Below are 25,093 nucleotides of genomic sequence, written 5' to 3'. Positions count from 1 at the left end.
CCAGATCAGCCTGGAGTCGACTCAGGTAAGGTTTTGTGTCGACTCAGGATCAACACTTATCAACGCTGATGCCACCGCGACTGGAGTCGACCCAGAAGTCAAGCAGAGTCGACTCAGGAAGGATAACAGCCGAAGAAGATAAAAGTCTATCTGCCACGCAAGCTGGAGTCGACCCAGATCGGCATCTGAGTCGACTCAGGAACCTTATATAAGGCAGTCGCGACCAGCAGTCGAGCAATTCACTTCCAACGCCTCCAAACTTCATTCTCGTGACTCCCGAGCGCTCCAACTTTGACATCGGTGCTGTACCTGTTCCAAGATACTTTCCTTCACACCGATACGACGAATTCGACTTCTGGGGAGCGAACGTTGAGCGAAAGTTTGGTAACATAATTTAATTCTGTACTTCAATTCATTGTAATCAGTTTTTGTAATCGGATTTTTCGATACACTTGCTGCCGGAAAGGGGTAAGTGACTTAGTGGATTGTCCAACGTAAACGGTCAAGGACCGTGAGCCTTGGAGTAGCAGCGTTGCGCTGTGAACCAAGTAAAAATAAACTTGTCACTTTCTTTTATTTGCTTTCTCTTTCTGCTTCCGCATTATCTGTCTAATCGCTTCTGTTTCGCACTCAAATTTTATGAAAAATCAAAAAACGTGCAAACACGCTATTCACCCCCCCTCTAGCGTGTTTTCGATCCTACAATAAGGAGATCGGACGCCTTCAAGGATGTCGACACCCTCGAGCCCAGCCATCGCCTCAATCACTCGATGCTAAAGGTAGGCCCCTCACTTTAATCCCTATCCAATAAGTAGGTCAGGCACTGACATAATTTCTTCTTTTTGCAGTTATGGTCGGAGCACCTGGAAATACACAACAGGTTGCTGCATCTGCTTAAGCATTTTCAGGCAATGTAGGAGCATTTGAATGAGCTGGAAGCTTGGGCATCTCAACCTCACTCAGAGCTGGAGCAAGCTCGAACCAAGCTGATCTGAAGATAGCAAGAGGCTGTAATGTACCAAAGCACCTCCGAGAGCCTTCAAGAAGAATTGACCGCCTAAAGGAAGAGGGCTATCACATTGGTTGGGGAGCTGGAGCAGGCTCTAGCTAGGGAGCAAGAGCTGCTGTAGACCCAAACAGAATCCTTAGAACAAGAACGGGCGAGGCTAGTCTCCTTGACTAGCATACAGACAATAGAGCTGAAAGGCTTAAAAGGCCAACTCGTCAGAAGAATGTTGAGCTGTTGGAGGCAACTGAAGACATAGACAGTTGGGATCGTCTTGGTGCAATGCGCATGTTTACATGTTTCGTAAATGTGTACAACGAAATAAACAAATAATTACACCTAATTATTACAACACACACATACAAATATAGGAAATAACAAAGTATAAGACATGATTGACAATTAAAATTTTTACAGAATAGTAAATATTCTACGTGTATCTTATTGATGACGTTGAGCGAGATTGACATCAATCAAGCGGTTCTTGTCAAAGTTTCACCTCTACTGGTGTTACACGCCAAGCTCTCATTTAGATGGCTTCCAAAGTCACGAGTCACGTCATCGTCTTTGATACTAGCCGATGATCGATAATGATCGATTGGAGATAAAAATTTTATTTCGAAAATCACACAACAACATTTGTCGTAATTATTTTTTAGGATTTTCTAACTATCACCGGCAATCATATTCCTGATGTAGTTTTTTATGGTCAACCATTAACCACTAATTTGGGGTAAATAATCGAAACCTTTTTGGCGAAGATGGTATGATGGTCGTCGAACGGCTGAGATTGACCGGTCGCATCTAAATAGCTCTTTACAAGAACCATCAACTATGTTTCTTCTCCGATATCTGTTAGGAAGTATACTGAAAAGACTAGCTCTTTTGTATATAAACATTTATGAAATAAAGTATCATGTTTTGGTCAAATGATTGCAATAGTGTATTTTACAATAAAGTCCTCTTAATTTACATTGTAGATAACTTGGTGTCTGTGAGACACAGAAGACCATGATTATCGGTCCATTGTGAATTATAAACTAAGACTCACAACCAAGATGACTTTGGACAAACCATCGGGAACGGTTGTAGTGTAATTCGATGACTGTCTGTCTTGACTGTAGAATTACACTAGTGCACTTTGTGTGTATTGAGTAGGACCATTGAGGTTGTTCGATTTACACTGACTCGCAAATTGAACAAGACCTCTGTTATTATACTTATGCACTCTTAATCCCGATGTAATAAATGGGCACCTATACTTAGTAATTATTACTTTGATTTACCAAAGGGTAAGATCTTTCCGTCAGATCAAATATTCTTGATAAGTTGGGTGATGTTACTATTTATACGGTGTGCCATTAATTATAGAAGGAATCCGTATCCTAGTAGGGCTGATGATGACCCCTTGGAGAGCTCATAAGGATTGTCAAGTCAAATCTTGCAAGTGGACTTAGTCCGACTGACAATAAGGTTGAGTGGTACTATTTAAGGTCTTAGATGTTGATTATTGAGTTGTCAGTGAACTCAGATAATTGACGGACATACGATATCTTAAACACGGGGAGCAATGCATAAAATAATAAGAAGGAACCCATAACGTAATTTGGGGATTGGATTGGTAGTGCAACAATGATCCTCTAGTGGAATGGATCATTGTTGATGGATGTAGGTGTGTATTCAGGGTTGAATACGGGATCCAAAACCCATCAGAAGGCCAGATCCAATACCTCCTCGAGGTCCCCACTGTAGCCTAAAGACATCTTCAAAAGGATGCAACCAAACGGATGAGATTAGTTCTCAGCCGTCGGATCTCGACCGTTGGATGAGATTAGTTCTCGATCGTAGGATGAGTTAATGGATGAGATCATATCCATTGGATCGAAATAAATAAAGAGGAATAGAAGAGAATAGATTAGAACCGTTGGATGAGATTAAGTCGCGTCCGATGGACGAGATCTCTCCGCTTCGGTTTTAATTCTCTTTGCCAGACATGGTTAAATGAACCACACGCCCAAAGGGATTGATCATGGCCATTGGATCAAAGAGATCAAGTTATATTAAAGGAGATTATATCCATCCTACGGATGAGATCTCTTCGGTTCGGTTTTATTTTCTATTTAATATAAAATTGGTTCATGGATTTACAGTTTGGAATAATTTTTTAACTAATTCCAAAAAGATCTAACGGCTAGAAACCAAGCAATCTAATCCAAGGGCCAAGATCTAAGATGTTTCTATAATTTGGAATTGGTTCATTGAATCAATCCAAATTGGAATAAATCTTTTGAATGGGCGGCCAAGACTTGGTGTTGGCGTGGTGGCTATAAAAGGGGAGAGAGGGTTGGGCGGCACAAGAGAGAACAAGAAGGCTTTTCCAAAAATTTTTCTCTCCTTCCCTTAGGTCTTCATCTTCTTCTTCCTTTTCTTTTTCTTCTTCTTCCACCGCCCCCTTCTCCTTCTTCTCTTGAGGTGGCCGGGTGGTGGCCGGATCCTAGCAAGGAGACGAGACAAGGCGAAGCTGCTGCGAGAAGAAGAAAGGCGATCCAAGGTTTCTTCATCCGGAGGTTGCAGTCCTTAAGTTCTGGAAGATCGTTGTCCACCCAACGTCCAGGAAGAAGATAGGAATACAGCGGAAGGCTCCGAGGTTATCAACAAGGTTCGGGTATGATTTATTTTTCCGCAGTTTTTTTTGTACCTAGAACTAGTCGTAAACCGTAGATAGTAATTTAGGAATCGGCGATCCTGAGGATCGATTGACTTAATCTTTTATAGACTTTGTCAATTGATTCAGGCGGGATAAAATTTTTGTCCTGTGGGGTTCTATGCTTTTCGGAGCGGATAGAATTCGAAACGCAGGACGGATACTGATCGCCAACAATATCTGCAATAACCGGATGACCAACAATCGTCATATGACTAGCAATGACCAATAGCAGTTAGATATATAACAAGATTCGATGGTCGGAAATAGTTTTGGTGTTGGATCTTCATCGGTGGCCGGTGGCAACCCTTCACAAGAGGTCTGACAGTGTCGTTTAGTGATAGGTCTTCTTCGCCGACTTCTGAACACGGTGAACACTTCACCAGAGTCTCTTCCCCGATGACTATAGTCCATGGGAAGATCAGCCAGCTAGCATCCAACATCCACTGGTACTTCCTTCTCCCCGGCGGTCAACAACACGAACTCAGCTACAAAAATGAGCTAGGGAGAAGCTGGCGTGGGAGAGGAATAATAGAGGCGGTGGACGCGCGTGCCCTGGAGAAGTCACGATCAGGGAAGAAGAGTCAACAGTCGAATCGTGCGTTGTTGGGCCGAGAAGCGGCGCCAGCAAGGTTCTATCAATTCTCACAGTCGCGCGCTTGGGAAGAAGAAGAACAGGGGCGTTGACGGTGGTCAGCTATGAAGAGGGGAGGCTAGGGTTTCGCTCTCCTCTGGCCGGCGGTGTTCGTGGGGCTCAGCCTTAAATCGCGTCTCATGCGATTTAGTGTTGCGCCATGCCATCGAGCGTGAAGACGAGCTACGAGCGATCGGACAGAGGAGAAGAGGCGTGCGTGCGGCGGAAGAGAAACAGAGAAAACCCTTGTTCAGAACCTCAAAAACCAGCATCGTGTGAGGAAGAAATGATACAATTCTTAGATAGATTTATTCAAACAACCCTTTTAAAATATTATCTTTTAGAATATGCTATTATATTTGTTATTAATTTAGATAAGATCATTAGATTTATTAATAATTATCTTTCGAATGGGTTATTAGATTTATTATTATTTTTTATATTGACTTGGTATTGTTATAGGATTATCTATAGAGTCATTATGTAATCTTTTAAAGATAAGCAATGAAGCAATTTTTTTTTTGATTAATCAATTCTATTTAATTATTGGAGGTCGATCCCTTTGAAGTGATCATCCTATCCCCCATTCTTTTTTTTCCTCCAATTTTTCGCAAGATAGGACATAGGTTCCTATCAAGAAACCCTATTCAGAAATCGCGATCTCCCTTTTAATCAGAAGCTACAGTCCGTGCGCCCGATTAAATAGAGATCAAATTAGGGTTTGAGCTGAACCGGAATAAGAAAATAAACCAAATCGGACCTAGCGGTTACTGTAGCAAACCGAGTTTATTTTGGTTTAAAACTAAATCGTTTGGTTCACTAACCAAATGATCTCTGATTTGATCCAAATTAGTTTTGTTCATTTTGTCTTTACAAGACGAAGCTTCTCATCTCTTCCATTTTACCAAAACCTATTCCATCATGAATCACAATAAGTTGGTTCAATTTAGTTCAAAACTGAATTGTTTAGTTCAATAACCAAACGACCTCCGATTTGAATAAAATCAATTTCGTTCATTTTGTCTTCATAAGACGAATTTCATAATTTTGTCCTTTGTCTGGTCCAACTAAACTTTATTTCTCTCATTCTGATAATCCAATTCTCAAACTCGTTTTAAGTTTTTCGGAGAACTTGTAGTACGTATGACCCAATAGGTTCCTAATTATGTTGGTCATCCGTAATTAACCATTAATTATGAAATGATCATGAGTGACACCTAGTAGTACATCATGATCCCCAATTCATTAAAAAATTAACGATTGATTCCAGAACGATTTCTAAACCCTTCGACAGCTACAACAAGACGTGTCTCATTCCTTTCACCGTCTTAAACCCGCTTAGTTTCGGACATGGTTTATATGTGTCAGTCCCCACTAGGCTGACTACATCACACCTAAATCAAGCTTGCTTTCTTATTCTATGGATTCAAGTTACTTATACATGTGTTCAAGAGTGTCGTACTCTTGACATGTAATACTTTGGCCAAAGACTTTCAGTAACAATCTTGACAAGTGATCGCAGGGTATACACCTCCTTTTTCAAGGAGCGGTGAATCTTCTGTGGACTATTCAAACACCTTCGGGCACTTTGACTTATATTCAATCATCTCGGGTCCATACCTTCTCGGAGATGTTTGCTTAAGATGTCAAAGTATAAGCCTCCATGACCAAGGTGACTTGAATACCACAAGTCAAAGGAAACTCACACTTAAACTGCACTTAGAGTTTCATTGACATATGTATCGAATCATATGAAGTCTCACGGTAGGTTACTCCAATGAACTAGTTACCTTTAACTAGCATCCATGTTTAACTCTCAACATCCAATGTCTCCAGCCAGCAAGATTAGTTGCTTGGTAAACCAAGGAGTTTAAAACGTGCTAGTCTCAACATAATCGATGACGCCCGTGCTCATCAATTCCTCGACTAGAGATAATTTCAATACATTCATAATTATACATGTAGAGATGCTGACTAGTTGTGATCCAATCACAAATTCTCTTATGCTATAAATCGTATTGCGGACAGTCAGTATTTGAGTTTAAGATCCAATCAGATACATAGAAAATGTGCACTCAAATAGTAAATTATTATTTATCTAATAAATAGTATAATCGTAAGACAATTGCCTTAAGACACATCTCAAATATAACATAGACACCCTGAGGGAGCAGGTAGCAGAGACTATTGAAGGCTAAGGAAAGCTGCAAGCTAACTTGGAGATTGCCCAAGCTGAATGGGAGGTGTTCAAGAGTGAGGAGGAGAATCAAGTGGACAGCTCAAAAGACACAGTGGCTGCAGTCCAAGGAATTTAAAGATATGCTAGGAGCTAAAACAATGAGGATACTACAGTACAGGTTCGAGGGTTCCTAGAAACAAGTGTACAAGATCGAGCTGCTTCCCCTAGACACCTCGCTGGGCTTCCTAGATATAGATAGGGTATGGGTCGAATTGTTCGAGTCGGAGAGGAGAGGAGAGGAGAGTGAGCGAGAATACTTGTATAATGTTGAGCTGCTGGAAGCAACTGAGGGCATAGACACCTGGAGGGAGTAGGAAGCAGAGGTTATTGAAGGCCAAGGAAAGTTGCAAGCTAACCTGGAGATTGCCCAAGCTAAGTGGGAGGTGCTCAAGAGTGAGGAGGAGAACTAGTGGGAAGCTCGGAAGGCACAATGGTTGTAGTCTAAGGAATTTAAAGATATGTTAGGAGCTAAGACGATGAGGATGTTGTAGTACAGGTTCGAGGGCACCTTGAAACAGGTGTACAATGTTAGTGTGAGGAGCACCAGATGATCGAACCTTGATTTTGATGATGGCATGGGGTTCAAATTAAGTGTGTGTTGTGTACTGACAAGCTTATTTAGTGTGTAGGGAGCACAGGAAAGTCTTAGTTGAGGCTAGGCAAATTAAGTCTTAGTTATGGCTAGGCAAAGGCAAGTCCTGGATTGGAGGATCAGGCAGAAGTCTTAGCAAGGTCAAGTGCACTAGGTGCAAGTTTAGGCAGGTCAGGAGGACCGGGAAGCATGGCAGAAATCCAGACAGGCCAGGAGAACTGGATGCTTGGTGGAAGTCTAGGTGGTCAGATGGATCGATAGCCTAGTAACAAATCTTGGTGGTCGAGGATCATGACTATGCGGGAAGTCCAACAAGTCTAGAGGACTTGTTGGCAAATCAAGTAAATTCTCCCATGTGGAGTGGGTAAGGATGCCCTCCCGGAGTGGAACAGTAGGCGTCAGTTTAACTCAGGATTTCACTGGAAATTTGAAATTAAGACCATTTAATAGTTCGAAAACTATTAATCCAATTTTGTTACTTTGATTTTTGGACTAACTTGTAATGCAAATTGGAGAGGCGGGAACTTTGATTCTGGGCGACTCTATCCGGAATCCAGGCGACTAGAGGTCTAGGCGCTTGGAAGGTAAATCTAGGTGACTCGGGTTCAGATAATCACATTGGCAGTCAAAGTTCATCTGGAACCTCCACGTCAACACGAGTCAACTGGAAAAGGAATCCAGTTACTGAAATGCCGGATCAGCAGTGTCGATGGCGGATTGGCGGACATCATGGAGGCGCCTGGAAGGGGAATTTGGGCACATGGAAAGCCTTATAAAAGAGCTTCGACAAAAGGCTTCCATACATCAATTCAAAGTATTCCATAGTAACCTGACGACAGTCCGCGCGCGAAGGATCACCCTAGAAGCCATCGTAACGCCGGAGTTTGCATTGCAAGCTTCATCTTATTCTCTGCGTTGGGTAACGATTTGTTGTATGTATTTAATATTTACGATAAAGTTTTTATCATGATTTTGTTTTGTAAATCATTACAACTCCTCTCCGTAAGGAAGGAGTTAAGTAGTGGATTGCCCATACGTAAACGATCAAAAATCGTGAGTCTTGGAGTAACAGTCTGTGGCTGTGAACCAAGTAAAAAAGATTATGTTTTTCTTGTGTTCTTCTTATTATGTTCGTGATTCTTATTCTCCACTGCAACATTTTCTGATTCACGAACGTACGAAAATATTCAACTAGTTTACAAAAATTGGGAAAATGCTAAAAGATATCGCTATTTATCCGCCTCTAGCGCTCTCTACGATCCTACAATTGGTATTAGAGCAGGATGCTCGAACTTAGTGCAACCACTGGTCGAGCAAGTTTTTCAAAATTATTTTTCAAACTTTTTCAAAATTTTTAAAATTTTATTTTATTTTTTCTCTAGCACTACTAATCGAAGACTAAGTCTTAGAATGAAGTTTTTTTTTATCTTTCTGTGTGCTAGACAAATGACCCACCAAGAAGAATTTAGTACCGCAAGGCCACCTCTATTTTTCGGAGAGGACTTCATCTACTAGAAAGGTAGAACAGAGTACCACCTAAAGACACAAGTGGTGATGTGGATAGTCATCCAGACGGGATTTACAATCCTGACTGATAATGATGGCCTACCATAGTCTTGCGACAAATGGGATGCGACCATGAGAAAGAAAATTGAGGCAAACGCAAAGGCAACCTAGACTCTACAATGCGGGTTGACCAAGGAGAAGCTGAACCAAGTCGGGTCCTTCATAAGTGCAAAGGACTTATGGAATAAACTAATCGAACTGCACGAAGGCACCTCGGACATGAAGGTCAGCAAGAGAGACTTGTTAATGAACAAACTCTATAATGTCCGTATGATGGATGGAGAATCGACAAGCGCTTTACATGCCAGAATACAAGACATCCTGAACGACCTTCATGCAATTGGACAACCGGTAGAAAATCGAGACACAATAAGATACGTATTGAAAGCGTTCCCGAGGAACACTTTGTGGGCATTTATGGTGGATGCTTACAAGCTCTCCAGGGACCTTTCAAAAGTTAAATTAGATGAACTATTTTCAGAATTTAAGTTGCATGAACAGACTAACATCGAAGTGGATGAGAAAGGTGTAGCTCTTCTTGCAGGTACAACCAAGGAAAAGAAGTCCAAAAAGGTGACCGAAGAATTTGACTCATCAGATTCTGAGAGCAACGATGAAGTTACAATGGAGCTGGTGAACTTGGTTCGCAAGATGATACGGAAGAAGCACGGAATCAAGAAGTCGGAGGTGAAGAAGCTAGTACAAAAAACAAACATCAACCCATCTTCAACTGACAAAACGGATCTAAAGTGTTATGGGTGCAACAAGAAGGGTCATTTCAAAGCTGAGTGCCCAAATCAGAAGAAGGAACGTAGATCCAAGAAGAAGGCATTGAAGGCTACATGGGATGAATCATCGCCAGAAGACTCGAATGAAGAACCTACGATAAGCTTCCTCACACTTCCGGATGAACCAATGGAGATCGATAGCGAGTTAGACACATACTTGAGTACAAGCCATGAATCCACATTCGTTTTCGAAGGCTCTAACACCGTTGTAAATACTAAAAAGTTATATTATATAATTGTTAGTTTAATAAAGAAATTGACTAAGTCTGATGCCTTAGTTGAATCACTCCAAGAGGAGATAGCTCTCCTCAAAGAGAAAGTCAACTCTGGATCGTCAACCGAAATCACTCAAATTGAGGTTTCGCTCAAGTTCAACTTGAGAAAGAAAATTCTCAATTGAAGCTTCAAGTTGATGATTTAAAAAGATTGCTAATTTACCTCAGAATCTAAGTATCTTGACATGATACTTGGAAACCAAAAAGCTGGATACAACCAATCGGGTATTGGACACAAAGCGAAAAATAGAGCATTCATGACATTACTGCACAACCCTAAGAAACCTAGAGTCCAAGCATGGGTTCCAAAGTCCAAACTGACAAATCCAATTAGAACGAACCAATTCTGGATCCCCAAGGATCAAATACATTATTTGATCAAACCTAACAAGGGTGGAAGAAGGTTTCGGAGTTTAGTTAAATAAAAGAGAGGTCTCCCGAGAATGGGAGTTTCCTCTAATTCATTCTGTTTAGAGGAAAACTTGCCGGGAAAGGTTATCCTAGTCAGGAAAACATAGAGCCTGTACCGTGGTTTGAAGAAGACTTTCATGAGAAAAGGAGTTAAGGATGTCCCGGGAGTTAAAGAATATCTAACTTGAAGTAACCCGGGAATTGATCTTATGTGCATAGAGTTTGCCCGGGAAGTATGAAGAAAGGTTGACCGGGAAGAATGAAGATAGAGTTTGAAGTATGAAGGTTGAGTTTGCCCGGGAAGTATAAAGTTTGCTCGGGAAATAGGCAATCCTAGTAGGAATGAATAGGGCCGAGCAAAGGATAACAATGACCAGGAGTTAGGGACAATGGCCGGGAGAAAGGCCGGGAGAAAGGAACAAGCCGCTGATCGACCAGCTGGTCGATCAGCATCTCTGATCGACCAACTGGTCGATCAGCAATGCTGATCGGCCAACCTGGTCGATCAGCCATGGGTGATCGACCAGCTGGTCGATCACCCAAACCCGCCTGCACAATGTTACTCCCGAGCTACTTTCTGAGTAAATTCTGGATGTCTGATAAGTCGGTCTTGACCGAGAAATATGGTACTGAGAGATCGGAAAGAACTTTAGTAGTTCTCGATCGAGTTGGTCTAGAAGAAAGCCTTGGTGGCTTAAGACCGAGATGGCCGGGAACTTGGTGTTCATAGGCGGTTGGAGAGAGCTTTGGTAGCTCATCTCCGGACTGGTCCAAGAGGAGTCTCGGTGACTCAGGACTGTAGGGAGCTTGGTGCTCGTGTGAGAATGGAGGAAGCCTTTGTGGCTTGTCTCCGAGATGGTCCAGGAGGAGTCTAGGTGACTCAGGACCGTAGAGCTTAGTGCTCGGGTGAGAATGGAGGAAGCCTTTGTGGCTTGTCTCCGAGATGGTCCAGGAGGAGTCTAGGTGACTCAGGACCGTAGATTTGGCCGGGAGCTTGGTGCTGAATGGCCGGAAGGTCCTTTGAGCTTTGGTAGCTCGGCTCGGGACCGTGAGCTTTGGTAGCTCGACTTCAGGGAGCCTAGGTGGCTCAGAACCTGATTAGGCCGGGAGCTTGGTGCGAATGGCCGGGAAGGTCCGAGAGAGCTTTGGTAGCTCATCTCGGGACCGTGAGCTTTGGTAGCTCGACTTCAGGGAGCCTAGGTGGCTCAGAACCTGATTAGGCCGGGAGCTTGGTGCGAATGGCCGGGATGGTCCGAGAGAGCTTTGGTAGCTCGGCTCGGGACCGAGAGCTTTGGTAGCTCGATCATCAGGGAGCCTTGGTGGCTCAGAACCTGAGTGGCCGGGAGCTTGGTGCGAATGGCCGAGATGGTCCGGGAGAGCTTTGGTAGCTCGGCTCGGACCGTGAGCTTTGGTAGCTCGATCATCAGGGAGTCTTTGTGACTCAGAACCTGATAAGTCCGAGAATGCTTTGGTAGCTAAGCTCGGACATGACTGTTACATTGCTTTCTTTCATACTGTCCTGATATTGGAATGTTCTAATGCTACTTTTGAGTGTGCAGGTATACAGGACAGGTTTGGGAGGAAGATTTCAAATGAACAGTGGAAGTTCCAAGGCGATCTTCGAACAGTCTTTTCTGCAAAAAGGATTACGAGCAAACGGCGCACGCAAGCTGGTAGCAGTACCTGCGGTTGGCAGGGAAGGGTGACTGCAGCTTTTGGCAGAAGTCCGTTGGGCACTGTAATCGAGGATGCAGGTCTATAAAAGATGTTGAAGAGGCGCTGAAGGAAGTATTGATTGAACTTTTGAACGTTCATTCTCTAAAGCGCTGTTCAGAAATCTTGAGATCAATCTGCTAGTCAAAGCTAGAGGAAGAAGAAGAGCAACGTCCTGGTTTTGGAGAGACAGGCTTGAGTTGCAAGCGGTCTTTGTTGTTCTTCTCATTCTTAGTCCTTGACGCATTCTTTAGTTCTCCTTTGTCTTGTGCTTTATTTCATTATCTGTTGAGACAAATCTGTGGAGAGGTCTCTCCACCGAGAAGGAGAAAGAGCTTAGCCGGTGTTACCGGGGTTTGATCTGCCGAAAGATCAAGGAGTCGTCCACCTTACGGACACGCCGAGGAGTAGGAGCAAGTTATCTCCGAACCTCGTAAATCCCTGTCTTAGCTTGCTGATCTTCATTTGCCTGTGATCAAGTCATTATTTCCGCTGCGTAACCGAAGATTAAGCAAGAAAAGCGAAAAGTGTGGACGGCTATTCACACCCCCCTCTCTAGCCGTGTGCTTAAGATCCAACACGCACGACCACCGTACTTCGACGGAAACGACTTCGCCTATTGGAAAGGTAGGATGGAGTATTATTGGATGAATGATATTGAAAATTGGTTTAGCATTGTAGATGGGTTCGAGACACCCAAAGACACAGAGGGAAAAACTATCCCTACAAAGGACTGGTCAAAAGAAGTGTGCAAGAAGGCACAAGCAAATGCTAAAGCAACGACGACTTTACAATACGGATTGTCAAAGAACAACTTAGCAAGGTCGGTCTGTTTAATTCAGCAAAAGAACTCTGGGAAAAACTCATTGAACTGAACGAGGGATCAAGCGAATCTAGACGAGCCAAGAAGGATCTCTTGGTAAGCCAAGTACAATCCTTCTCGACGAGATCCACTGAAACTGTGAGTCAGATGCATGGAAGATTTAAAGAAATAGTCAATGGACTCCATGTCATCGGCAAAAAGATCGAGAATCGCGATCTATTAGACGAATTATTTTGTGAATTACAACTGCATGAACAAGCTAATGTGGGCACACAAGAGAAAGGTGTAGCTTTGATTGCAGATAAGGAGAAGAAAAAGAAGAAGAAGGAAAAGGAGGAGTCATCAGAGTCTGAGCAAGACTCTTCAGATAGCGATGAAGAAATGACATCAAAGGAGATGGCTCACTATGTGAAGAAAATGATGGGAAAATCCAAAAGATTCACAAAGAGGAACTTCAAAAAGACGTTTACGCCATCTCAAGGTAACAATCAAAGTTCAAGTCTTAGTACTGATGTTACTTGCTATGAGTGCAACAGGAAAGGACACATAAGGCCAAATTGTCCAAACCTAAAGAAGAACGATGAATCAAAAGAGAAGAAGAAAAAGGACAAGAGCAAAAAGGAAGTGATGGTGGCACAAGCTAAATGGGATGACTCGAGCAGTGGGTCATCAGATGATGAGGAACTTGCCACATCAAAGCATTCTTTAGATAAATCAAAATCTAGAGTCAAGGCCTTAAAGGAAGAACTTAGGAATGCTAGAACCATTGCATGTGACCATAGTGACTTTGATGAAATAAATGAGGAAAATGCAAAATTAAAGGAGGAAAATGCAAAATTGAAGACATGCTTAGAAAAGTTTACCTTAGGATCACAGAAACTTGATTTAATATTAAACAGTCAAAGAGCAGTTTACAACAAAGCTGGTTTAGGTTATAGACCTAAGGAAGTGTCCTATATTTCACTTGTAGGTAGACAAACACAATCTAGCAAGCAAAACACTAAGGGAACACTAGCATGGGTACCTAAGAAATATCTTGCAAATGTTAGTGAATCTAGCTTCTGGATACCTAAAAAGGATGTTTTTCGTATCATGTAGGTAAAAGAAAAGAAGGATGAAGGCATGTGGATTTTGGATAGCGGGTGTTCAAGCCACATGACCGGGGATGTAGGTAAATTTACTAAAATCTGATTAGACTTTTCCTTTGCCTAGGTCAATCTTAATCTATCAAGACTTCCACTTGACTGCCAAGCATCTAGTCAATTAGGTCAACATTTACCTGCTTGGACTTCTGACTTACTTACCAAATATATGATCAACCTTAACTTATTTAGTTCAACCCTTGGTCAATCTTGATCAGATATAAGTATATTATCAAACATCAAAACTCTAAAAGCTGATTGCACCAACAGTCTTTTCATAATGGGCTCCTATGATTTGTGTTACGGTCATCAGAGTCTGACTTCAATCTCCTAGAGTCTGATTTTGATTTATTACCTCAACTGTTTATGTCTAGGTGCTTGGAAGGGAATTCCAGGCAATTAGAATGATCAAAATTTGGTCAACATGATAAACTCTAATCCTAAGTTATATGTCACCCGAAATGATTCTAGGCGACTAGAACCTTAATTTTTCAAAATCAAACAATGATATTAGCTAATCACTTAAAATAATTTTTTAATAAAAATAGATAAGTTTTAAAACGAATTTTAAAATCATTTTTGTCATGTCCAACCAAGCATCTCTAGCTTGATGCCTATGAGGCATATGCTTTCAATAGGTTAGTCACAGAAGTGATCAATGTTGTTCAAAAATCTTGGTCAATGTCGATACACTATAATAAGCATTTAGAGCTAAGGGGCAATTCCTAGTATCTCACACCCATCTACGTAACTCAATACATAAATAGTTAATCCTAATATGTTTGTGAGATGTGAAAGCTATCTAGATCTATAAATTTATTTAAGTCTAGATAGAACCTACGCTAAGTCCATTTTCTTAAAAAAATAAAAGTATAGTAAATAAAATATGTAAATAAAGTAAATAAATTTTTTAATATGTATATGTAAATCCTAAGCTAAGATATGATGAGTTTAATCTAACTTAGTTAATTTTAGCTCCCCCTAAATTAGAGCTTTGGTTCTATTTATTTTGTCAAACCTAGGTTTAATGTTGTTCATGTTATGCTTGGCGCCTCCCCCCCCCCCCCCCCCCCCCCCCCCCCCCCCCCCCCCCCCCCCCCCAATAATAGAGTTTTCTACAATCCTTTTCCTAAGTTTAAAATTGTTTTCTACTAAATTTACATAATGAACATGATGTTTAGGTATCCAAAAAGAGTTAAGTCCAACCTTGTTTACTAAATAAGACTTAGAAACCCAATCTTCCTATAATTAGGACAATCAACTTGATTTCTACTTAACAAAGACACATTAAAAAAATATGTTTATGACTTGAGTTAAACCCAAGTCAATTATTGAGATTGGATCTAACTCAAGCTTTGACTTTTGATCTGGCTCAGACTCTTGACTCTGACTCTCCTTAGCCATGAGTGTTATGTAACTAATTTGATCTAAGTTTGATTCCTCTAAAAATGATTTGTCCCAAATTGCTTTAAGTGTTTTCTTCTTGTCTATTTCTTTGGTTTTTCTTCCTTCTTTGTTTTCTTCAGCTAAGGGCATTCAGATTTATAATGTCCTTTCTTATTGCACTCGCAGCACCGTATGCTTGCCTTGTTTGTTTGGTCTTTCTTCTGAATTTTTCTTTTGACTCTTATCTCAGTGAAGTTCTCTCTATTCATCATCTTTTTCAATTTCTGAGGACATATCAAGTCATGATTTTCATTCCGTTCCCCAATCGTATATAGTTCGTTGAGAAGCTCTTTAAATCTACTATGAATGTGGCTCACTGACTCTATCTTTCATCTGGTAATTTTGAAGTTGACTTTGCAATAACTCTCTTTTGACAGTTCTTGAGTAAATTGTTCTTTCATGTAGTTCTATTAGCTTCTCTTATAGGTCTTTGATACTTTAAAATTGATCAACTTTACTAAGTTGTTCTTGAGTTAAATTACATTGCAAGATAGTTATGTCTTTTGACATTAGCCTATGCCTTCCTTTTAATATCACTGGTCTAAGTTTCAAATCTCAAAAGTTGATATTTGTATCGCTTGGCAGCACAAACCTTATTTTAGCAATAATTTAATTTTATATTTCATTCATAAGGTAATACTTCATTTTTTTTTTTTATTAGGTTCATTCAGGTGGATGTACTTCGGCAGGTAAGCAAGGGAGATGTGGTTGCTTTACCAAGGACTTACTCACCAAAGGTGATCAAAGGTCATCCAGGGTGAAATAGTTTAGAGTTTAGGGTGAAATAGTTAACTTGTAGTGATATTGATTACTGGTTGCGAAAAGACTCTTTAATTTTCTCATTTCTTAACGAAGAATGAGGACTTTCGACTTCTTTTTGTTTGCCAATGCCTCTAAAAAAAGGCATGCTTTCAATGATGGGATAACTCCCTTCTATGGCTTATGAGGATGAGCCCCCTATTAATTTTTTTGTCATGAATCTTAAGTCGATTCACTCCTATTAATCTTTTTGCACTGTAGCTAAAACTTGGAGATTTTCAGGTATGTCTCGCCTCGCAAGCAATCTGAACACCTGTCAGCAATGATTTGCAAGTGTCCAACGATGCACATACCTTAAAAATTTTACCATTCTCCAGAACAAGACATCCTGTCCGGACTGAAGCAATATGTCCTAGTAAAGAAGATCAAATGCCATACTATAACTTTGAAGAAAAAGATATAACAGAGATGAAAATTGATACTGGACAAAAAGATACTAATTCGAGTACTTTATGAATCAAATGAAGAACCAGCTTCAAAAGTTTCAGCAACTAAAGGTGAACTGTAAGAATTATCAGTATGTCATAAAAAAAATTTTGATCAGCTACATGAACAGTTGAATGAAAGATCAAGCAACCAAGCATGCTTCCTGTAAACTCATCCGTCTAAATAGTTCCTGATCTTTTTTTTTAATCGCAGGTCCCAACTTACAAGGGCTCAAACCCAGAAAACAAGAACAAAATCTTCAGTTTATGGAGAAAGAAGACTTGATATGGTCAACCACATGGGGGAGGGATACTAAGTTGTCATCAACTGCCTGATTTACGCAGGACTCCAAGTCATTTGCAGCATCTGTTTTGAGTTTTTGGAGCTTCACCGCCTCAAACTTGTCTTGACAGACCATCAAAGACCGGTTCAACCTTTCCTGCATGGTAAGATATAAGCAATTTAAACAAAAATTCATTGTTATATAGGTTAAGGGTTGCTAAAAATGGCAATTTGGTTGAGGTAAAGAGTAACACTATGAAAGAACATATTATTATGCAATTGTACTAGCATAGCTATAGAGGGATGGCAATTAGACCCGGACCCGATGGGGAATCCGTTCCCCGAACCCATTTTGACCGGGGAATCCCCGAATCCGAGAAAGCGGGGATGGGGATGGGAAATCCCCGAATCTCAGAAAACGGGGATGGGTCGGGGATGGTATTCCAAATATTCCCCGTCCCCATCCCCGAACCCGACCCATCTTATAGTTAACTCTTTTTATTTTTTTTCTTTTGTAGGATAAGTGATGTCAAAATTTTGAAAAATTGAAGAATGGAAGAACTTCAAACTTATTGTATCGATTATGCATTAGTTGGATGTTGTTTTAGAGATAATGTTTTGTTTTAGAGTTTAATATTTGGTTTTATAATGTTATTTTGTAAGGATTTTATAATATATATATATATATTTAAATTAATATTAAAAAAAATAAGACGGGGATGGGGATGGGTATGGGTATGGGGATACACATGAAAATATCCGCGGGGAAAACCAACTCCGAAACCCGCGGGGATCCCCGAAACCCGCTGGATACCCGAAACCCGACGGGGATGGGGATGGTATTTAAATTATGATACCCGACGGGGATGGGGACGGGGATGGTATATGAGTTTGGGTTTCGGGGACGGGGATGGAGAAGGCTTCCCCCGCGAACCCCCGAACCCGTTGCCATCCCTGGCTATAGTTATAAGAAAAGGGTGAATCATTAGTGTAAAGAATTGTTTAATACCAATGAATCCATTTTCCATTATGCGCATAGCAACTAATCAAGATATAATTGGATAGATAACAAACAATCCTGGACTATTAATTTAGAGTCAAAAAAGATGATCTTGCATTATCTTCGACCATTTGCTAATCGAAAGCTGCTTTCAGCGGCAACTCATTAATTGCAACCCATCGCACATCAAAGGCTACTTCATTAGAAGCAACTTTGCCATCCTCACCCCTAATTAGATATCACAAGTGATTGGGACGTCTAAAGATTCAGGCGCTTCTTTCTAGTGCATCTTCGACCAAAGTACATCTCTCAATGTTCATCCTCAGTAACCAATCATTGACCAAAGGATGTTGGCATCAATGTCTACATTACTTGAGTGTCCTTAGTAATCGACGTTTACTAGAGTCTTTCCGCCCTTATCCTAAGCAACTCTCGTCAATGCCTATATTCCTCCAATGCATTCAAGCAGAGAGCATCTCCCCTCTATCCTGCTCAACCTTCATCTATTCCTAAAGTCTATTCAACAAAAAAGATGTCACTGTCCTCAACCCTCATGTTTAACAATAGATGTTAATGATTTGCAACCTATTAAATCAAAGAATATGTTAGACTTCTCTTTGTAGGTGATAATTATTGAGGAAGAACCTGAGAGAACAAAAAAGAGAAATTGATAGTTACCTAAACCATGATGAAGAGGGTGATGCAATTTCGAATAAAGAGGATAGTGTGATAGAAATATTAAATAAAATTTTTCAGATATCTTGAAGATATTAATCTAACATTATAATATTATAACCCTCACTCTTTAGTTACATACTAGCAATGTTCTGTATTAATCATAATAGGGATTAAACAAGATGTTATAAATTTTTAGTATTGTAGTGTTTTTTATTTATTTATCTTTTGAACATGAACCTTACGGTTCACAATTAACAAAATTACCAAAACTAGCCTTGACTCTAACTTCAATTTGACAACCTCTTGACATTTTAAAGGAATGTTTCCAAATAAAATTATTTTGTTCTAAATCATTTACCAATAAATTTTTGTATATTTCATCGATATTTTAAAATGATTTTTCAATTTAATGAACTGGCATTTGAATAAGCATAAAATAAAAAAATAAGGGAAAACTGAAATTAAACGATTGACAAATTATCGTAAGAACATGTTGATCATATTATTTTAATTACATGTCATTAAACTAAGTTTAATTCAAGCAAATGGTATTTATGGGAGATTGATAGATTTAGACTGGCATATATGCAATATTAAATTTTTTAATGATACGATGCTATTTCATTATTTTAAAAGGATAATATGTATATGCTCCTGCTCTAAGCTATCCTGAGTACTGTCAATAGCTTTGAGAAACTCTTTTAATCACTCAGATATCAGATTAATATACATGATCAATTTCATTGAACCTTTCATCAGAAGTGAGTTTGAATTAAGTACCCTCAATCCAAGGTAATTTTGGATTTTTAAACTGACTATTCAAGTGTATTGCTCACAGAAATATAATGGTTTTGCATTTGAATGTTCTATGAATAAATTCATCAAACTATTATACTAATGCTAGATTATTCCTCAGAAGGAACACGTTATAGGATCCAATTATAACGTCTCAACAAAGACCGTTATATTTTCATAAGCACTTGAATGTAATATTAAATACGCAAGAGTTCTCACATCTTAGGTTGGATAAAAATAAATAATATAGAAATGTCCGATTGTCTTATATTTGAAACATGGAGCATATAAGCGTTCATCGATAAAATAGTAGAGGTAATAGATATGATGATTAAGAGAAGAATTTATACTTTGTGTTTACAATGTAAAAAATAGAATTCAGGTTTTAAATTATGATACACAGGAAGAAATAAAATAAGACATGGAGTAAATATTATTGTAAATAATTTATTAAAGGATGAAGTAATAGAAGTAATTAGAAACATAATTCTTAAAATAGTGATGACGAAAGAAACTAGCAGATATATTCACCAAGTCACTGAGAGGTTCTCGAATTGACTACATATGTAACAACCTGGGTACATATGATTTATATTCTCCAGCTTGAGGAGTGTTAGAATATTTAGGGTTTCTAGAATAATTCTCCTAGAATAGGTCTCTATGATCGTGTATAAATAGGGGCTTATTCCTTGTAATAAAAAAAAAAGAAATTTTTTCATATTCTTTTACATAAGTTATTTAATTGTGTTGTGGTTTCAGTCATTTGTAATAACTATGAATTAGGGTTCTAAATATTGTATATATGATTTGTAAATAGATTGCATGATTTTATTTAATTTGTAAATGATGTATCGCTAATATTCTTTTGGTGATTGTAGTATTTAATTGTGAGTATATGTAAATAGAACTGAATAAAGTTAACAAATAAGAACCCCGCACCAGTGGTTTAGGACAGCTTCCATCATCGAGTCCAAGAGAGACGACCCGGACCTCTCTACACAACTTAAGACGATCATAAGAGGTTTGGTAAATTAATAATAATTAATTTTGATGGGTGTAAGTGACAAAATAAATAAAGAGATAAAAAATATATAAATAAAATAATCTCATACAAAACACCCACATCAGTGGTGCAATGCAATACTTCTACAGATATTGTTTTAACTTCAAACAATCGAACTAAGCTTTGGGAGGAGTGGTGACGGTATATATCCAATTTGTGTTCAACCTCCCGAGCATAGGCTTCTACCTGTTCCGTTCCTCTAAGGCAAGGATAACTCAGTCTTGCTCTACCTCCACTTTCTTCTCTAGGATTTGGACTTGTAGTTCTGCCTACTTCTGCCCCTCAGTAGCCTGTCTATCCTAATCGAGTTTTACAGACCTCTAGTTCATATTCTAAGGCTTCAACATAAATCAAAGTCGAGTCCCGAGAGCTCACTATGTTGCATGTTTTTCCTCAAGTTCTTGGCAGTATTTCATAAGACCATCTTCTATGGTTTGCCACTCGGCTGCGTGTGATCAATGGTTAGATAGCTCTTGGGTTAGTCAAGTTATTTGGGTTTGCAGGTTGGCATCCCGAGTTGTAGCTCAAGTATGGTACGCCTTGAAGCGATAAAGGAAATTTCATTGGCAGCCAATGCCAAGAAAATACAATGCTATTAGAGAAGTATAGGCAAGGAGTTTTGATCATAGAGTTCTAATCCTAACAAAATTAAGGTCATGGCAGAGTTATTCTAGAGGACCCAAGTCTTCCTGATGGAGAAGGCGAAGCTTTTCGGGGGATTGGTCGGCTGAATGTATTTGGATAATGTTTTGATGGAATCATATCCCTAAAGTAATTTAAGTAGAGGGAATGCTGGTTTGGTGTGAAGAGATGGGTGGTTCGGCAAGAACTGAAGGTCTTAGAAGGGGAGGGGGGCAAAATGATCTCTGAGGTAGTAGGGTTCGGTTCGACCATGCAAATCTCCAAGGTAGGTATTGAAACCTCAGGGAGTGGTTCTGGGGTAAGGCATCGAGGCAACGTGAAGACTCAAGGTCGAGGGGAGCTAGACTGGAGGTGGGTTTAAGATTTGTAGATATAGACTTGGTCGGGAGTGTTGAATCTTAAGATTGGGAGGGGGTCGGTTCCTCAAGGTCGGTTAACAGAAGGGGAGTTTCAAGGTTTACAATGCAAGGAATGGGTTGAGCCTGGGCAACTGAGTATGATCTATGTAAATGACTATGGGGTAAGTTGGCATCTTGAATGGTTAAGGCTGGCTCAAGGGACTTGGAGGCAAGAGGGGACGAAGGTCGTGCAATGGTCAGGCGAGTTTATTTTTACTTGGTACGCAATCGGGGTAGAGAACCCAAGTCGAGAACGGACTCGGAAACGAGTCAAAGGAAGAACCGGTGGCAAAGGAGCATTTGCTGGACTAGCTTGGCTAGCTCAGCCCCCTAAAGTCCTCTCTTTTCCTTTTTGATAGTAACTTCATGAGAGCAACCTACATTATGTCTTACATAAAAAGGAATGATAACATGAGTTAGATTCATTACACACGAGTTTCGAAATTAAAAAATGGCAAGTAAACATCTATGGAATTTGAACTATCTGATTTGATGCGGAAGATCTTATAATGAGATAGGAGTTAATTATCCAAAAGAGTGAGAATACTATATCTTTGATCTCAAAGAACCCTCTTTCTGCAAAAGGTGAGGATGGTCGGGCAAAGAAGAATAAGTTTTTCCACCCCTTGTTGGGAGGAGGGCATATATGTTAGCAATCGAAACAAGCCACAAAGTAAAAGACCCCTGCTTCAGCTATTTTAAGCTAGTACAGACAATGAAAGAGGACAGGGAAAGTGGGAGGCTGAGATGCTTAAAAACAATAATAGTGTTGGTCAATATGCAAAAAGAGTTAGGAGTAAATTGATATAGGTGTATTTTAAAGAAGGCGATGATATGAATATAAATAGGAGGGACGAGGAGGAGTCCTCCCTCGAACTGACCGATGAAGAAGGATACAGTGTCGGGAGGAAGACGATGAGGACTATTAGTGGATTTAGGGAGGATCAGTTTAGTCCCCTCGGCGATGTATTCATCGTTGTGCCTAGTGAAGGAGTGTGATAGGGTTAGGCGAGATTGGATAGTTTCAAACCAATAGCGGTTGGGTTGCAAAAGGGGGTTGGGTCTTCAAGGTAACATTGGGAGAAGAAGGGGTGCATGTGGATGCCATGAGGGTTGGGAAGGAAGTTATAGTAGAGGGAGAATACTTACTAGGGAGGAGAGGGGGATAGTTACTGGAGGGAAGACGAGGGGTCATAGGCCAACGAAGGAGTTGTGGATAGGGAAAGGTTAGGGTTTAGTGATATTTGAAGAGAGAAAGAATGCAAGTTCTTGGGGAAGTGCAAACAGTTCACAAGGGGAGTGGATCTCGAGAAAATTGAAGGGCAGAGACTTATAGTAGTGAGGCATGAATAAGCAAGTTAAGAATAAATTGGGTTTGGGATTTCATGAGCAAATGGATCTGATAAATGTGTTTGTTAAATCCTTGCAGTCAAATTCAATCTATAATTCATCATCTGACTAGGGTAGGGGTGATTAATGATACCCCTAAAAGAATCCATGCTCAGGAAGACGGGAAGCCTGAGCGGTCGAGGAACACAGACTTTGTTGCGAAGTGGTTTGATCTTAAGGGACGAACCCAATACGAAGAAAATGGTTTGGTGCCCAGGTGTCCAGTGCAATGGGGGCTTTGGGCTTTTGTATAAAAGGGCCAGAGAGTGTTCATGAATGAAGGCTTGACAAGAAACCGAGGCACTCGACGGGGTAAGGGGTCAAAAGTCGGCGATCGTTATGAAAGAATTAATATTAGGATCATTACAAGGGACGAACATTATTGAAGATTAGGTGGTCATTATCAAGATCGACAACTGTTGTAAAAGGAATATCATAATGGGAGTCATTACTCGGTAAAGGGGATAAGAGAAGATTGGTAATATGAGGACGATGTATGATGATTCTCTCTAATAATTTCTTTTATTCCATCACATATATATTTTTTTCTCTTTGGAGGAATCTCATTTAAGTATCAAAGGAGCCACATTGGGATAGATTGCGTCCGCTAATCAAATGTTGACATTGAGCAGGAACCTAACTACTAGGCTGAGAAGCAGTAAGGGGCACTCGGTAGCAAATATCCAAATTTCACCATAACAACATATGTTAGACTATCAATTTTATCTAACTTAAACATTTTGTTAATAATTTAGCTGCCCACATCAAACTCAAACCAACTCAAGTCAAACCCAACTCAAGTATAACTATATCAACAACCTCCCCTTTAAATCAAGCTTCCTAGGGATTGATTGCACTAACATCGATTTCTACTCCATAATCATCCAAGTGCAACCTAGCCCAGATACACCATGTAATGATTTTTTTCAAGGGGCAACTAAATGATAAAGAATATGCAGTTGGTTTAATGATAACTATTATTACTTAAATAAAATTTTCCTTTTCACCTTTCCTATGTTAAAACAGGAAGAATATGACTATCATTGAACAGAATTTTCTTAAGAAAACATTTGAAAAGAAAAATCTAACAAACAATTACTCAGTTATTGCATTACCATCAAAACGAATATGAACAAATAAATGTCCAAACAAAACAAGGTAACATTGAAGACATATTTTGCAGCTTAGAGATATAAAAGTAGAGAAAGAAAACCTGGAATTTGGCCATTTCTGCCTCCACCAGATTGTTGGCGTTAACTACCGGAATGCTACAGTGCTCAACGCAGTTATTTATCTCCTCCTGCCGCCGCCGCCTATCAAAGCATTCGTACGCGCACTTGAAGTACGCTTGCTATATTGGAAATGTTTTTAGCGAACACCATAAAAATCAAATTTTCCCTAAAAGCAAGAAGGAAAGTGGGGTTACTTGGAGAGTGAAGTTGACGTGATCTTGAACAGGATCCAGCAAGCTCTTCGCAGCTACGTTCACATCTTGGAGTTTTCTTCTCAACCTATCGGTTACAAGGCGCTCTTCCATCGCGGCCAAGTGCTCCATCCCTGTACAATACGCTCACAGAAGATATAGTCGGAAGAGAGTCCCTTGAGATCTAGCAGCCGCTTGTGATCGATAGGAGAGATGTTGTAGACCGAAGGGTTATAGGGTTTTAGGTTAGCATGTGTGTTGGACACAATCTATGATTGTCGCCGACCACACTTAACTCATACTTAGTCCGAGAGAGTTGGGCATGGCATAGTGTTAAGAAACATAATATTTTTTTTAATAATCAAATTTTAAAATTCACTTAGGGTAAATAATAATATTAAAATTATTATATTTGAGAGGTGTTTAAAGTAATAATCTTATGATTTATTAGATAAATAAAAATTTATTATTTGAGTACGTTATTTTTTTGTGTTTGATTAGATCTTAAACTCATTTATTGAATATCCACAATATAATTTATAGCATAAGAGAATTTGTAATTAGATGACAACTAGTGAGCATCTCTACATGTGCAATTATGAATATATTAAAATTATCTCTATTTGATAAATTGATGAACACGGACTTCATCGATTCTGTTGAGACTAGTACATTTTAAACTCCTTAGTTTACCAAACAGCTGTTCTCACTAGCTGTAGACATTGAATATTGAGAGTTAAACGTGGATGCTAGTTACAGGTAATTAGTTCATTGGAGTGACTTGTAATGAAACTTCATATGGTTCTATACATATAGAGATATGTCAATGAAGTTTTCAA

At 39.7% G+C, this 25,093-nt stretch overlaps 1 protein-coding gene across 1 annotated transcript; it reads right to left on the bottom strand.

Moving 5' to 3' along the window:
* Positions 1–16,656: 16,656 nt before the first annotated feature.
* LOC141847781 (uncharacterized) lies at positions 16,657–24,703 on the bottom strand. Its single transcript, XM_074735866.1, has 3 exons — positions 24,258–24,703; positions 24,045–24,182; positions 16,657–17,023 (listed from the first exon to the last, which is right to left on the bottom strand). Exons 1-3 carry the CDS (start codon positions 24,384–24,386, stop codon positions 16,844–16,846), a joined length of 447 nt encoding a protein of 148 aa, XP_074591967.1. The 5' UTR covers positions 24,387–24,703; the 3' UTR covers positions 16,657–16,843.
* Positions 24,704–25,093: the final 390 nt, after the last annotated feature.

This window comes from Curcuma longa, chromosome 16 (genome assembly GCF_044706935.1).
Source record: "Curcuma longa cultivar G26 ecotype Majalengka, Jawa Barat chromosome 16, ITB_CL_G26_1.1, whole genome shotgun sequence".
Lineage (NCBI taxonomy): Eukaryota > Viridiplantae > Streptophyta > Magnoliopsida > Zingiberales > Zingiberaceae > Curcuma > Curcuma longa.
This window is presented reverse-complemented; position numbering and strand designations above follow the sequence as displayed.

Coding starts and splice junctions, on each gene's coding strand:
- LOC141847781 (XM_074735866.1), bottom strand. CDS start 24,386: ATGGAGCACTTGGCCGCGATGGAAGAGCGCCTTGTAACCGATAGGTTG. Junction 24,183..24,257: donor ACGTCAACTTCACTCTCCAA/GTAACCCCACTT, acceptor TTTCCAATATAG/CAAGCGTACTTCAAGTGCGC. Junction 17,024..24,044: donor CAGAAATGGCCAAATTCCAG/GTTTTCTTTCTC, acceptor CTTACCATGCAG/GAAAGGTTGAACCGGTCTTT.